The 14,640-nt window shown below is 40.1% G+C and overlaps 1 protein-coding gene across 4 annotated transcripts in view; it reads right to left on the reverse strand.

Annotated features, from left to right (window-relative positions):
• The window catches only part of DDHD1 (DDHD domain containing 1), a 57,341-nt gene that overhangs the window by 22,234 nt on the left and 20,467 nt on the right, over window positions 1-14,640 (reverse strand). For all 4 annotated transcript variants that reach the window (XM_026056177.1, XM_026056181.1, XM_026056178.1 and 1 more), the window contains 2 exons: window positions 4,258-4,364; window positions 4,014-4,120 (listed from right to left, as the gene is read on the reverse strand). In XM_026056177.1, the coding sequence (XP_025911962.1) occupies window positions 4,014-4,120; window positions 4,258-4,364 (214 nt within the window). The remainder of the gene's footprint in view (window positions 1-4,013; window positions 4,121-4,257; window positions 4,365-14,640) is intronic.

The following is a 14,640-nucleotide window of genomic DNA, read 5'->3' on the forward strand; positions in this document are numbered from 1 at the left end:
CACAAYTGAATCTCCCTCTGTTGGCTGCAAGCCCCCTCCAGGCTGAACTCTGAGAACAGCCTGTCCGACATGTTCATGGGATCRTACTGAATTATTAATATCTGTCTGGTATCACATTACATGCCAAAAGTCAGAGGCACCTTTTGGAGATTCTCCTACCGCACTGCAGAAGGAACAACACTTGAAATCAGAGATGGGGTTGTCCACCCTGCTTCCGTAACACTTAGCAGAACAACCCAGCTGCAGCAGAAACAGCTCTGTCTGCTCTCTCATGTGAAAGCCRATATGGTGAGGCTCTGAATTCAGAAAGAAGATAGTGGCTACCCACTTGCAAATCCCTTAGTGAATTGTGTAAAGAATGGTGAAAAGCTTTAAAGCAGCAGTTATGTTACTTCTACGGGAAAAAAATCCTTAGAAGTAGAAAAAAATCATATCAAAATATTGTTAAGTGTTGTCAGGGGAAGAGTGGCTTTATTCTTCTCTAGGGTGAACTGTTCCTTGTTGCTTAATTTATTTCACAGGGGCACAGCAAAGTTTAATTAGCTCCTTTTGAGGTATTTGAAGATTTTTGGATGAAAAGCATTAGGAGTGCCAACAATCTACACAAAGAATTGGGCTGGCATTTTGAAGTGGCAAGCAGGAATACTAATTCTGAGCAACAAGTGACCGAGTGAATACTTGAAGACAAGGATCATTTCTGAGCTAGAATGAGTACTCTGAACAAAGTGCCACAGAACAGCTCTGCACTGAACACGGGGAAAAAAAAACATTTTTCAGGAGAATGCTCTACTTCATATTGTTGTGTTTAATCTGTGCAAAGTTGGTCATATAAAATAAAAAGGGATAAACAGGAGTAGCTAAAATAAAAAATAAAAAATACAGGACTCCTTTTTGTAGCTAGAGGAAAGGCAAAATAAAACGTGAAAAAATATACTAAAACTAGTTAATGATGAGGAACCCTACAGAACTCCTAAAAAAACCATGCAGAATTAAASAAGAAGTCACATCCCTGACAACATAATCGTAGATCATAAACTCTGTAACYGAAGGAATAACAAGAAAACTTGCATTCAGAGCATTTTGACTGACAGTACAAAAGATGCATTTCAGAAACCTATTCTTAAAGGTTTTAACATTTCAATTGTAATAGCACGTTATTTTCTGGACTTTTTTTTAGAGAAATACTTGCAATTCAAATCGTACAACCTTATTTTCAGAAAGTTATAAGATTTATCATAGCCGTTTGAATGAGGTAAAGTAAYGATCAACTTGTAAGTACTGATGCAAACATTTCAATAAAATTCACTTGATTCAGTGAAGAAAATTTGGTCTTTTATAATCAGATCTAAGCACAGCCACAGCACTCTTGTTTTGTCAATTATCGTGCCTGTGGGATAGCGATATACCTGCAACACTACAGTTCTACTGAGCAATGAATTAAATTTTTCATGTATTGTTGGCCAGCATACCTGAACTTTACTTGCTAATCCATTTCCCATAAGACTGCTGCAGACATGCCAAGCTTCTAATGCAGTTTAAAAATCTATTTYGGAGCTGCCAGAGAAGTTTTCCCTGCTTCCCACAGAAGTTCATGCTGGTCTCAGGTCCACAACAGACAAAGAAACCTGATGCATAACTGAGAAGCCGGGGGGCCTGAATAATGAACTTGGCATTACTGAGCAACAAGAGAGTTAGAGCTTCCAGCACACCTATTTCTAGCGYTGGAAGCTTACAAGGCTCATAATGATTTCACCATCATTGCTGCTATCAGGAAAAGTAGTATTATTAGGTAGTTCAGGTTTTAAAATTACGTTGCCACTCTAAAGGAGTTCGATATATCTAATTTTAATGAAAGCTAGCATCGAATCTCCAGGTAAGCTTTGAAATTTCCATTCTTTTTCTTTCCCCCGGATAAGTCTAACCATGCACACTGAACACTAAAGCCTCAAAAAGACTGCCATTGCCCATCCACAATGCAGTCAATATAGAAAAACCTAGAATACCTATACAAACTAATCTTAAAACATCCCTAAAAGGGTTTTCATGGAGTGTGATACAAAAAGGATACCGTTGGGCTGCTGTGCCGTACATGTTTTACAGGGTACTTAATCAATCATTTAAGCCTTTTCCCTTTTGATTAATGGGGTCACATTACAGCTACATGGACATGCCTAGACAGACAGATGTGATGAAGAAAGATGGGAACTTCCAGCCTATCAACAATCCCCCAACGGACAGGTAACTGAGGGTAGTATTGGTTTTCCTGCAAAGCAAGGGTACACAAATGCATTAAAACTGGCTTGGGTAAGTTTACACATGCTGTCATCCCATCCGACTTCAGATACGGCAGAAATGAAACAACATTTGTCCATCGGTTCTGCAAGAGGTAAGAAGGATCTCAGCTCTGAGGACTCCCATTGCTCAGGATTGGCAGATGTGTGAACATGCTGTAAAGAAACTTCCCAGTTCTAAGCCAATGATAGAGACCCATTTTAGAGACCCATTTCTGCTACAAATAAATTACACTGATTATACATTTTACTGTCTCTCTATTCCTCTCCCTTTCAGAACTTTTTGATTACTTTAAGTGCAAACCTAGGCTCTTTAYTTTCATAATCTCACTAAAACATATACCAAACTTGGAGTCCCTGAACAGTGAGGATGTACCAGGATCATCCTGCTCTAGGTTCTCCGGTCATTTTACACATGTACTGATGGAGGAAGGGAGAACTCAGTATACCTGAACTTTCAGAAGTAAAACCTCACATCCTTCAGGAGATGTTGAAGAGCTAGTTACTCCTTGAAGATATAAAAAAGAATTCCAAAAATATTATACACCTGCAAATATGGAAATACTTCTTGTTTCCCAGTGTGGAATTGCAAAACACACATTTCTACTGTCCATCTGAAATAGATGCCTGGTTGATCCTGTTTCAAATCCCAAGATGGTACATTACCAAATCCAGGTTACAAATACTTAACCATCACTTGAAAATGGAGTTCCTTGTCCCTAGCATGCTGCATGCAGTCAGTGTCTTGGGAGGCGAGGGTTAGCAGAATATGACAAAACGCCACTTTCTATGGCATTGACACCTTACTCCATTTAATTTAAAAAGTCACTTAACTTCCTGCTCCCTTAATAAGACTTCATTCAGCATTCATCCAAAAAAAAAAAAAAAGCTAAACAAACAGCACTTTTTCCATATAAAAAGTTAAGCAGAAGGAAACAGACTTGGGTAACATGATTTCCTACAAACGAAGACTGCCTCAAAGTAACTCACTATCCCATAATTAAGTGCCTTTCTAACTCTTTGCTCGACTACACCAAGAACCCATCTATTCTAATTCTTAAAAAAAGATAAAGAAGATTGAAACAAGCTGAACAAATTATTTTAATATATGCAAGATACAAGCACACTTGCTGCTGGTGGATAAACGTGAACCTGACTCCACATGTTGCATTTAAAGAATCATCTGGCCCTTTCATCTTAATCCCTTTGCTTCTCCCTATCTTCCTCATCACAGACAGCTCCAAGGTCCCAGAAGTACAACAACCCTGAATTTTGCCTCTCCCGTAGATACAAGGCCAGGACCGAACTAGGAAGCATTCCTGCCTCAAAAAGAAAGCAAACAAACAAACAAACAAACCGAGGAATGTCAGGGGCATGGAGAAAGAAGATCTCCAAAGAGCTGCGTCTGCTGCCCGTGCACTGCTCACAGCTGTGGATGAGCATCATTACTGCAGCACAAGTGGTCCGTCCCCAGCTGCACCTTCGGCCMCCCATGCTTCTGCCCTTGCAGCAGCAACAGCCATTGCTACCAGCCTGGCTTTCTTAAATACCAGTACGAAGGAGGTAGTGGGGCCAGGGATATTTAAACTAGCTCTGCTCAACTGTTTGCTTTGCAAAAAAACTCCCAAAACAAAAAAAMCCCTTTGATTACAATCCCAGRYCCTGCTTATTTCAGCCTCTCTCTGCCCTGCTCTAGTGAAAATTACATAAAAACACACTTACTTCATCTCTATAAAGAGGACTTGTATAATACATGATATCCATCGCACTGCTGTTCAGCATATCCCTTAAACCTCGTACTTTATCTGGAGTAATGGAGTCAACAGTGTCTAAAAGAAAAGAGACTTGAGTTACATGCAGGAGAATGATAAAATCTGAATGAAGGACATAGAATATGGCATCAAACTTCTGGGGGCAGTTTTGCAGACTGCAGCTAATGGAACAGCAAGAGGACCAAGTAATGTACCTCCATCAAGGGTAAGTTTTGAYCTCCATTCAACCGGAAGAAACTCAACATGAGTTGCGAGATTGGAAAAATACTTTTCTTCTACTTTTCTTGCAGTATCTCGCATCCTAAAAAAAGGAAAAGAACATGTGCCTGTTAAGAATGCTATTCACGCTCTACCAAATAAAACCAAYGAACCCAGGAACAATACATTTCACACATTACTACTTTTCAAGTATGGCAGCACTGGTTTATTAAAATAGGTAATTATATACTTGTTTATTTGTAAGTATTATGTAACCTCAAACTTTTGTTGTAAAGTACTTCTCATATAATAGAAAATTGTGTATTACATGTTCAAGAGAGAGAGTTTCAGGACTTTAAATGTATTATATTATGGACCTAATATAAACGACCTAAGCTCAACTGAAAAATGACTAACTCTGGTGAGTCATTGTTGTGTATGTTGTTGTATGTTGTGATCTAAAGTGTGAGAATTTTACTGCACTGCCTTGAAATCCTGAATCCACTGAAATCAAACATTTAGACCAGTATGTAGTACAGACAATTCAGTGCTTTTAAATACAAAGAAAACCATCATAAATATGATTATAAATACTGCTTGAAAAGTCAGACTTTCAGTGTTATGTATCGGATTGGAAGACGTGAAAGTTCTCAGAGTGAGAAATAAGATCATTTATTAGCATTTCAACTTGCAGCAGCATATGGATAAACTAACTGTACTTTTAAAWATCATTTCCTTTTTAAAGTGTATTTGAATGTGAGCATTCATGCACCTCTCTGAAGGGATGCGAGGACTTTAAAAATACCTCAGTAATTTCAAGAACAAAGTACGGGAACCCTCTCTGTTGTCTGGGAGGAAAGGGAATAACGGTACATCATACTTCTTTAAAAATGYTACTTCATTACTGCTGTGTGAAAGACCCAACCATGAAAAAGGAAAAAAACATGAAATTAGACAAGAAGATAGTAAAATATCTATGAATCCTATCAAATACATACAGCAGCTAAACTGAGAAAGCATTAGATTTCCTTTCTTTCAGTGACACTAACCTTAGATCCCAATGGCATTAGCATTTTTAAAGATGAGCAAACTAAATCTGACCAAAGGACAACAATACTGGATTTCAGGTAGCTAGTTCCCAATTACAAGCATCGGAGTCTGTTTTGAGGCAAAGTCCAGAATTCCAATGTGTTTATTTCTATTTTCAAAGCTAATTCTTTTTAACGATTCCTACAACCAAAAACATGACRACACTAATCTCCCATCCACACTTCCACCAATTCAAATGTGGTTTAACAAGTCTGAAGCCTTAGCTGAGACACKTCTATTGATTAAACTGGTGCGCCTGTAATCCTTCAGCGGAAATGAAACAGGCTAGCCTAAATCCCTACCAACACCTGAGACAGYAATCACTTAAGCCGCTCCATTTGACCAGCAAAACACTGCCTGCGCTATGACACAACGTCGGCACTCCACCGAGCTCCACGATAGACAGCTCTGTCAAAGTCCTGTTTTGAGTTTCAGCGCACGTCTAACTCTTCACAGTAAAACCAACCGTACGCTGCAGWCAGCTGCGATACAAAGTCAGTATCTGCCCGATCTCCTTCACACCGAGGTTGCCACAGAAGGTGACAACACAGATAAAATGGAAGAAGTGCTAACAAAATTGTGTCCTTAATTTCCCAATGTAGCTACTGTCCTGTTTGGACACTGATCTATGGGATTTATGTTGTGCATGAAAGCTGAAATCAGATATATCCAGCGGAATGAGCACAGAGCTGAAATTCAGCTGTTACCAACAGCTCACGAAGGCTGAGAGAGAGATTTCACAGTGGCTTGGAGTAAAAATCCTGTTACTTTTTAAATTTAGCATCATTGACTTCACTGTGAGAATGAAATATACTTCACTGAGGAAGGAGCAGGAAGGTCAATGCCTCCAAAAAACATATTTTCTTCAAGGATAATTCATTCTTTTTTTGTAATTATGCCTTCCCCAGGAAAAGAAAAAGCACATGATGATACTGAAGAGCAGATCTGTGATTTTTATACTTGAAATAGGCAGTGAGAACACACTTTTCCACAAAGGACACCTACATTTTTGACGGAAGAAAAGAAAGGAAGAGAGGGGAGTACCCTTTCGTACACTTTATTTTAAAACAGTTATTGGTGGCTTGACCAAACAGCCAAGAAATGCAACTAATTGACATCTCTGTTTTTGAAGCCCATTTTGATTGCACTCCTAATCTCTGGTTTAAGAAGACAGCAAATGTTTAAGAAATATAGCAGAACATGTTTTCCACGATGAGAAAAATCAGCAAGAGGATCTGCTTAAATCGGAGTTGATGAACYTTTTTGTTGCTTAGGGCTAACATAAGCCCTTCAAATACCTTTTGCATCTCATATGATAAACACACATCTTAGTTTCATTCAGCAAACAAGCAAGAAAAAAAAATATATATATAGTGGCCATGATATATGTGAAATGCAATCAAGAGACAAACCTCACCTAAGGGTGTGGAGCCTAAAAGGACAGAGGAATGGTGCTGCCTTGCTCTGAACGACGCTTTCAGCAGTCTTCCCAAGAGCAATTCCAGTATTAGGCCTAAGCAGCAGCGTCTGTGGCTTGGGGAGTGACTGGTATGGGCTTGCGAAGGGAATCTTAAAGTTTCCTTCAGGATAGACTTGGAAGAGATAAAGACTGAGCATCTAGAGAACCAACACATGGAACAACTACACAGGTATAAACCGACCTAATATTGCAAGGCCTGCACCACAACTTGCACAACACGTCTCTTATCTGAGAGCTTAACTTCAGCTGCGCAAAATCAGAGCATTTCTAGATTATCAAGAAGAAAAAAAAAAAATCAGCAAATACATTAACATTCTTAGAGTCCCTGAGTAACCAAAGCAAAAGAAAAATACACCTGTCTGAGCAAAATCAGATRATTACTAGCACAAGGAAACTTCAGGACCCTAAATTTAAAAGAATATCTTTTGAAAACACTAATAATTCTTCGGTATAAACAAATCAGCTTTATTTTCTCTGCAAGAAGGAGGATAGTGGCCTACTAACATAAATTTGGAGATATTAAGCTTAACATTAMACCAGACAAGCAGCAATCTACAGAGGCTAGGTTTAAAGGCAATTAAAACATAGAAGTTTACACATGTAAGGCATAGACTTCTCCACAGCGATAATTAATTCAAAGAAACACCTTTAAATTACTCGGTCCTAATGGTGCAAGAAAAAAGCATCCAAACTACTTACACATCAGTGGCAGCTGTAGACATTATAAAGAAGTAGCTATTAGAGCCATTCACACCTCCATCTTCAAACAYGATGGCCTTCTTTTAAGCTGTTAGTTATTAATCTTGCTGTCTCTCTCTCTCTTTTTTTTTTTTTTTTTAAACAGATGCACAGTTGCTCAGTAATTCACCCCAAAACCTTGGAGGGTTCCAGGATGGCATAAGTCACTGTCAAGCACAAGGCAGGCAAACCAGAACCCACAGTCAGGGAACTGAACGTTCCCTGGAGCTACTTGCTAGAGGGTTTTCTCCTGCTCAAAAGGGTTCAGCATCTTACTAAAGCCATTCACGGGCAAACCCGCACTGAGAATTTTTAACGAGAGGTCTCCATTCTAAAGCTAGATACAACATGAGCCAGGAGAACCAGTGCAGCCTAGCAATCCTGCCAAGGATTTGCAAAAAGCTTCAAGTTTCCACTCCTAAAAAAACGTGACAGCTTTGTAGCCTTACGCAAAATGTAATTCTACCCACACCTCTAGGGTTGCCCCCACGTCAGCTGAGGTTGTCGAGACATGGTCCAGCCACTGATGGAAGAGTTCCAAACTGCTGTTAAAATGAGTTACGGACAGACTTTCAGAAGCACTCAGGCGACTTAGGAAACCAAAACACAACTCTGTGTGCATCTTTGTGTCTCACATAACATATACTAGTAGAAGTGTCCAGGAGGTCTGTTTCAACAGATTTTTGTTAATTATCCCTTCACCAATTTCAAATCAAATCAAATGCAATTGCATTTCTCTGTATAGGCCCAAGTGTGTTCCTCCGCTACAATAGTATTATACGTTAGCATTGCAAGTTAACCTTATGAGTCCGGTTAATACTACAAACCACTAACTGAAGCTTTGCAAGACAGATTGCAAACTACGTAGTTACTAAAAACCTGTTTTTTTGGTTTTTTTTTTTTTGCCTTGCACTAAACTTTCCTATGCAATCCAGGTCAGTGTTACTAGACCAAATAGCGTCAGAAAGAGGTGCCATTATTCTCTATCCACATTATTTTGCAGCAGCAATGCCACACACATCTCCTGATCACAGAAATATGGAGGCATTAAAACAGACTAGCAGAGCAATTCCCAGTCCAACACATCTCATTTACACTGGATGTCACTATGCAGCATCTTCTACCAATTTTGATCAACGGTTTTATATTTCAAATTTTGACCAMAATAATGTTGTCATTGCCAGGTAGTGCAGCTATGTTCACAGGCAGAACCCCAGAATGTATACCTGCTGGATACACACACATCTGTTCTGCTATTAAGTCTTCTTTTGCTGCTTTTTTTTCCCCCCAAGTTAAATATTTTGAGCTAGTTTGTTAGATAGCAAATCTCTCTAGTCACTGGTTAAATTAATACCAATTGAAGCAGTAAATCCCCATCTAAACAGACGAGGAATTTTCCTCCTCTCAAATACAAACAGATGTTGAAATCTTGGTCCCAGAGCAACAATTATATAATTCTATACATCAAACCATGGGGTAACAATTCAAACATGATTTTTCTAAGAAAAATCATTCAAACACAGATGTAATGCATACTTTAAAGCATTTTGAAATTTTGCTATCTTACATGAAAGAATTAATGATCTAAAAATAGATACTTTGAGACTCACCATAAATAAAATGTGCTTTGCTGCCTTTCTCTGACTATAGTAATGAATTAGTAACACCTTATTTTCTCAGGTATGCATGCTCTCTTGAGCAGGTATATTCCAGAGATATATTAATATATTTACAATGATCACTGTGATTTTTTTTTAATCTGATGCCGCTAAGTTTACTCTTGTGTAGCATTCACAAATATTATATCAAAAACTGGACAGCTACAAACAAATTAGCTTCAAGTTAATTCAGGAAGTTTATAAAATCACCTCGGCAGCTGGTAACAAAGAAAACTGTCTGAAGGCGTGAAGACACTACCCTTTTAATTCACGAGTCATCTTTGCAGACTCTCTTCAGCCCGAGATAATCCACAGCCAAGAGAACATAAGTGAATGGTCTTGAATTTAAAAAAGAAAAAAAAAAATTACATCAGCCAACTTTCCAGTCTGAGCTCTTGATTTAGGAGATAGGCTAATGGGCTGAATGGCCTTATTAACAAGGCACAGGCTAGGAACAAGATGTTCTTCAGCAGTTTTCTTTTTGTCTCCTCAAGGTGAAGAAAATCATGCTCTAAATCAATGAACTCATTTTTACAAGTGGAAATAATACATAACAATTAGATTCCAACATCTTGGCTATTTGCGAACAACTGGCAAACTGCATAAAAAGATGCAACCTTTCTTATTTATCCACAAAACTTTTGTTCTGCCACAAAAATGGAAACTAACTCCAGTAAAGAGGTGGAAAATCTGATAAAATTGCYCTTTTCGCAAAATCTTCACTGAAAAGAAGTTTATTTAATGAGCACTTAAACACTTACTCTCCCAGAAAGCCAGGCTATGAGATGATCAGAAATAATAGTCCAAGTGCAATAGGAGACTGGACCGAAGCTCTCAGAGTCCAAGCGAGGGCTTTATAGATACAAATGCCCTCAAGGGGAGACAAAGGTAGGGCTTAATTTCACTAGTCACAGTTTGTGGGAGGTCACACCTCTGGATAGCTGTAGAGTATCTGTGTTCTGTTCACAGAAGAAACTCCCCTACACTTATACCATCTGCAAATACATTTATTATAGTAAGCACCTTAGGCAGAGATGTGAGTGAAGGTTCAACTTTGTCAGCTCTCAGACCGTTACACTTTTCCCTGGATTGACCAAGAAATGCAGAAATCTAGTTAAAGCATCTCTTCATTCTTTCTGCTGCTGACCCAGACTCTTAGCTGCTGCCACATTTTTGGATTTTCCCAAGACCAGGTGGGCCAAAAGCACTGCTGGAATCAGCAGTCCTTACAAAACAAACCAAAGCTGTTACTACTTAATGCCTGCAAAGCTGCATAGATCTATCTCCTGTGTTTCGGTCACACACACAGTAAATTACACCCTAAGGGGCTCCCAGACTGGTTTCACCTGGATTTCTCTCACCTAGAGTGCAGCACTTGCTGCCTCTTTGAGGAAATAAAGCACAAGTTATCAAGAAAACTCATGGCCGGCTTGAGCTAAATGCGGTAAGTCAACATGAGAGTAGCGGGCATGAGCAACAAAACTTAAGTTCTGCTCAAGCCAGAGGAAATAAAAGGGAGGCATCTCAGAAATTCAGACTGAAGCCTTACTCCTGGCAGATTTCAAAGAGCAACTTCAGGACACATGAATCGTCCTCTGGCAGTATTCTTCACAGACTCCTTTGAGGCCCTGCTCTCAAGCCAAAAGGTATTAAGTGCCTTGCTCTAGGGCACACGCAGACTTGTTTTACTACAGAAGGAAGGCGAAAATTCTTGGAGGCAACCAGAGTAAACATAATTACATGATTCACACCTCATCCCTTTCAAGGATAATGGGACTCTGCATGACGAAATGAACCCAAGCTTCTTGGTTACGTGGTTATAGGATCCCGGAGACAAGGCTGCGGAGGCCCAGCTATTTCAAACGTTGAGCTGCTGAGATGTTTGGTGTGGAGACAGACAGACCGAGAAGCTGAAGCTGTAGATGGGAATACAAGGTGTGTGCTGAATCACAGCAAGCGTGAGCTTGGGGGCCTTGTCCCTTCAACCTGTGCTCTCAACATAACTACCGAAAAACCATAACATCAGTGGATGATGGCTGACATTCGTACACTGTATTTATTCAGAGAGGTTTTTTTTTCCTGTCTCAGTTTAATTACTGGGGCTCAGAGGAAGGGTTAGTTTTGCACGGTGCCTCCATGAGTAAGAGACTGTCCTCACACTGACTCTCTGAAAGAAAAACAAGAACAGCCTGAGGGAAAAGCACAGTATTGTTACCTTCCCTGTCTTCCAAAATATCCCCCTTCCTTCCTTCCAATCCAGCAGGCTGGAGGAAGGAGTCTGGGCTCCCTTTCCCCTCGGAACGTCCCTATCCTGGAAGGGATGAGGCCCCCTCCGTCACAGCCGCAGCTCCAGTGCAGTCACTGCCTTCCACACGCGCACCCTTGCCTTCGGGGCAAAGGCAAGTCCAAGTATTTGGAGAGTGGTTACACTGGGAAACGTAGGAGCTTCAGCTGCCCCTTCCCAGCGCTGCTTTCCAAACAGTAGCAGGGTTGTCCTTCAGCAAGATGCTGGCTTTGGCAATAAAGCTGATTAAAGACCTTCCCTGTTCCTGCTGTCACCCCGCTCCTCCTCACCATTCGCTCCTGTCTTCCAGACGGGCTTCCAGTTTTTTGGACCAACTGCAGTGATCCAGTTTACAACGGGACCATACAAACAGCCACGCTGCCGTGACTGAGAAGGGAAACTACAGCACCGGGCAGAAACGAGGGCTGGGAAGAAGAAGGGAACAGGAGCACAGATACAGAGGTACACCCAAGTCCTAAAGAGGCTGTTATCTCTTTGCTCCAATCTGCGATCCTGCGTTAGATATTTAACAAACGTGCACAAAACAAGCTCTTACGAGTGTTTAATGCTCTGTGAGGAAAAACAAATACCCCGTACTGTGTGTACTGGGATTATAAGTGGAATTAACTAAAAGATTTTGTCAAGAGGCTTTACTCTAGTAAACTATCACTTTTACCTATCAGGCTGAATTTCTCATTTATCTTGCAAGGCAAGCTCAAGTTGAAAGTGTTAAAACAATGTTTACCATTTGGTTATCTCATGTCAGAAGAAGGTGCCATTATTACCAGCACTGAAGAATGGAAAACCAGCATTTAATATGCACTTAATGCAACATAAGCATTTAAATGGAAAATAAGCAAAACTACCAAATATCTGAAGAGCAGAAAATTAGAGAGGGAAAGAAAATTAATGGAAAACTTGATCTAAGACTCCAGCAGCACATATTTAATGCACTGAGAGGCCTCAGAGTCCTCTGAACGCTGTAAGGGCTTGCATACAGATGGAAATTTACCAAAATAGCTATTCTGAAATAATTATTATAATGACAATCCACAATTAAAATGCTTTCTAATGGGGCTTGCAATGAAAATGTAATTGGTGATTATGGAACGTCAAGAAGATGCGCTTGTGCAGACAGCAGGTTTTGTGCTACATGCAGCAGCAAAGGCAAATACAATTCTCAAATCAAAACTGGAGACTCAGACAGAGGCAGACAGATGACAGCTCTGGAATAAAAACAGTCAAGAAGTGTCCCAACATTAGACTTATTATGGAAATACACGGAATAGTTACTCAAATCAATTTTTAAGTATGAAAGTTAATAAAATTGACAAGGTCAGCCTAAGGTAAAAAAACAGGATCTTTTTTTTTTTTTCCTTTAAAGGAAATTGGCAACATGGATAGTAACATTCCTAAATTCTATTTAGTATGCATGCCTATGAACCACAGCCCCAGCCTAATTTGGAAGTACAACTTCATCAAAACAAGAGATCAGGCCTCAGTAATAAAATATTCCACCTAACACAGTACAAAAATGTGTACAGTAAAATCAAAAGGATATTCAAAAATGATTTTAAAGTCAGCATTGTACCATATCAGAAATTCGGTAATGCCATAATGTCTTAGTTTGTATCACACATAAATACAACATACGATTCCATAAACAATTATGCTACCAAAATAGCTCATAGTGCTCTATTCTGCTCATGTCAGGTCAGCTGAATCATTGTTCTAGCTTGGAGGAGGTACTGTCTCTTCGTAGATTAGTTCTGCAGTTAATATCAGCGTTGACAGGAGCAGCTTGTTGTACCAGCTGCCATGCTACATTTAGATAATAAATGTGTTTAAATATACTGTGAAGAAACAAAATCGTGTCACGTCTTCCAAAGACCTGTTCACTCAAACATCAATAAATGCATCTTTTCTGTTCACCTACTTACAGGACACCCTGCAACCATAATATCTCACCACATTAATGATTAGATCAAACTCCATTTCTTAATGATGTTAACGCATAAAATTTAAAATAACCCTGGAAGGAGAGTTCTGTTTTCACCTTTTGTGCTCAACAGTATCTGGCTAATGATGCAGATGCATCATGTGAGTTATACCAATTTCTTCTAAAGGCAGTAACCTGAGGACAGAGCATATCGAATGAGCTCTGGTAGGGTCTCTCACCCGGCCTGAGCAACAGACACAGCGCCCCGCGTCAGGGTTATAAGCTGGATTTCTCCACTTTCTTTTTTCCTTCTTTAAAGACTTGTTCAAGTAAGGCTACGGTTTTGTGGTATGAATTTAAGTGTAGATCACACACAGGTTGAAATAAATGCAAAAGCTTTATACGAGGGTAGATTGGACCCAAAGAGATGCAGCAATATGTGCACATGGCAAAGGCAATATGCGCAAGAGGGTGTTTGGGAGAAGGGAGAAAGGGAAGGCATCCAAGCAAGCATTCCCTTCTACAGATCCCACAGTTCCTCCAAGCACCATACTCCCGCCAAAAATGCAAGGTGTTGTGGAGTTTGTCTCTCCTTTCTACCCACCACACTGTGGGGATAAGTTTTACAGCAGGCTCTAGAAACTATAAGTCCTATTTTGTTATCAGGAACACCAGATGGACCTTCCCCTCTCATGTATGAAGCAACAACCCAACGTATAGTAAACTATACAGTATGAGGCTAAATTAAGATCTTGAAGATCTTCTATAAGGCTAGAAGGAGAGACACCATGAGAGTCCATGTGGTTTTGTGTCTGGCAGCTGACCTATACATTCCCTCCAGTAACCTTCCTTTCTGTGTTCCCTCCCCATCCGCGTCCCAAATTCCACAGAGAGGACCAGTGGTGCTCTCCAGAGGAACTGGTCCTCCCAAATGGCATGGGGCCTAAACCTGTTTCTTAGGAACACACACAATGTCTAACCCAGGGCTCCCACACTGGCACATGCATGTCACAAATGATAAACAAGTCCTTCAAAGCTGCATGCAGCCCAAGACAGTCATGAGCTCTGAGGGCTGACTGCTTTCTAAAACGGCTGATGGCACCCAGATATTGGGGATGGAAGAAAGAAGGAGCGGTGTCACAGATGGGCAGACCTATGGCTGAACTTACAGACTTAGCATGGCTGTAACCA

Source organism: Apteryx rowi, unplaced genomic scaffold (genome assembly GCF_003343035.1).
Source record: "Apteryx rowi isolate R43461 unplaced genomic scaffold, aptRow1 scaffold_13, whole genome shotgun sequence".
Lineage (NCBI taxonomy): Eukaryota > Metazoa > Chordata > Aves > Apterygiformes > Apterygidae > Apteryx > Apteryx rowi.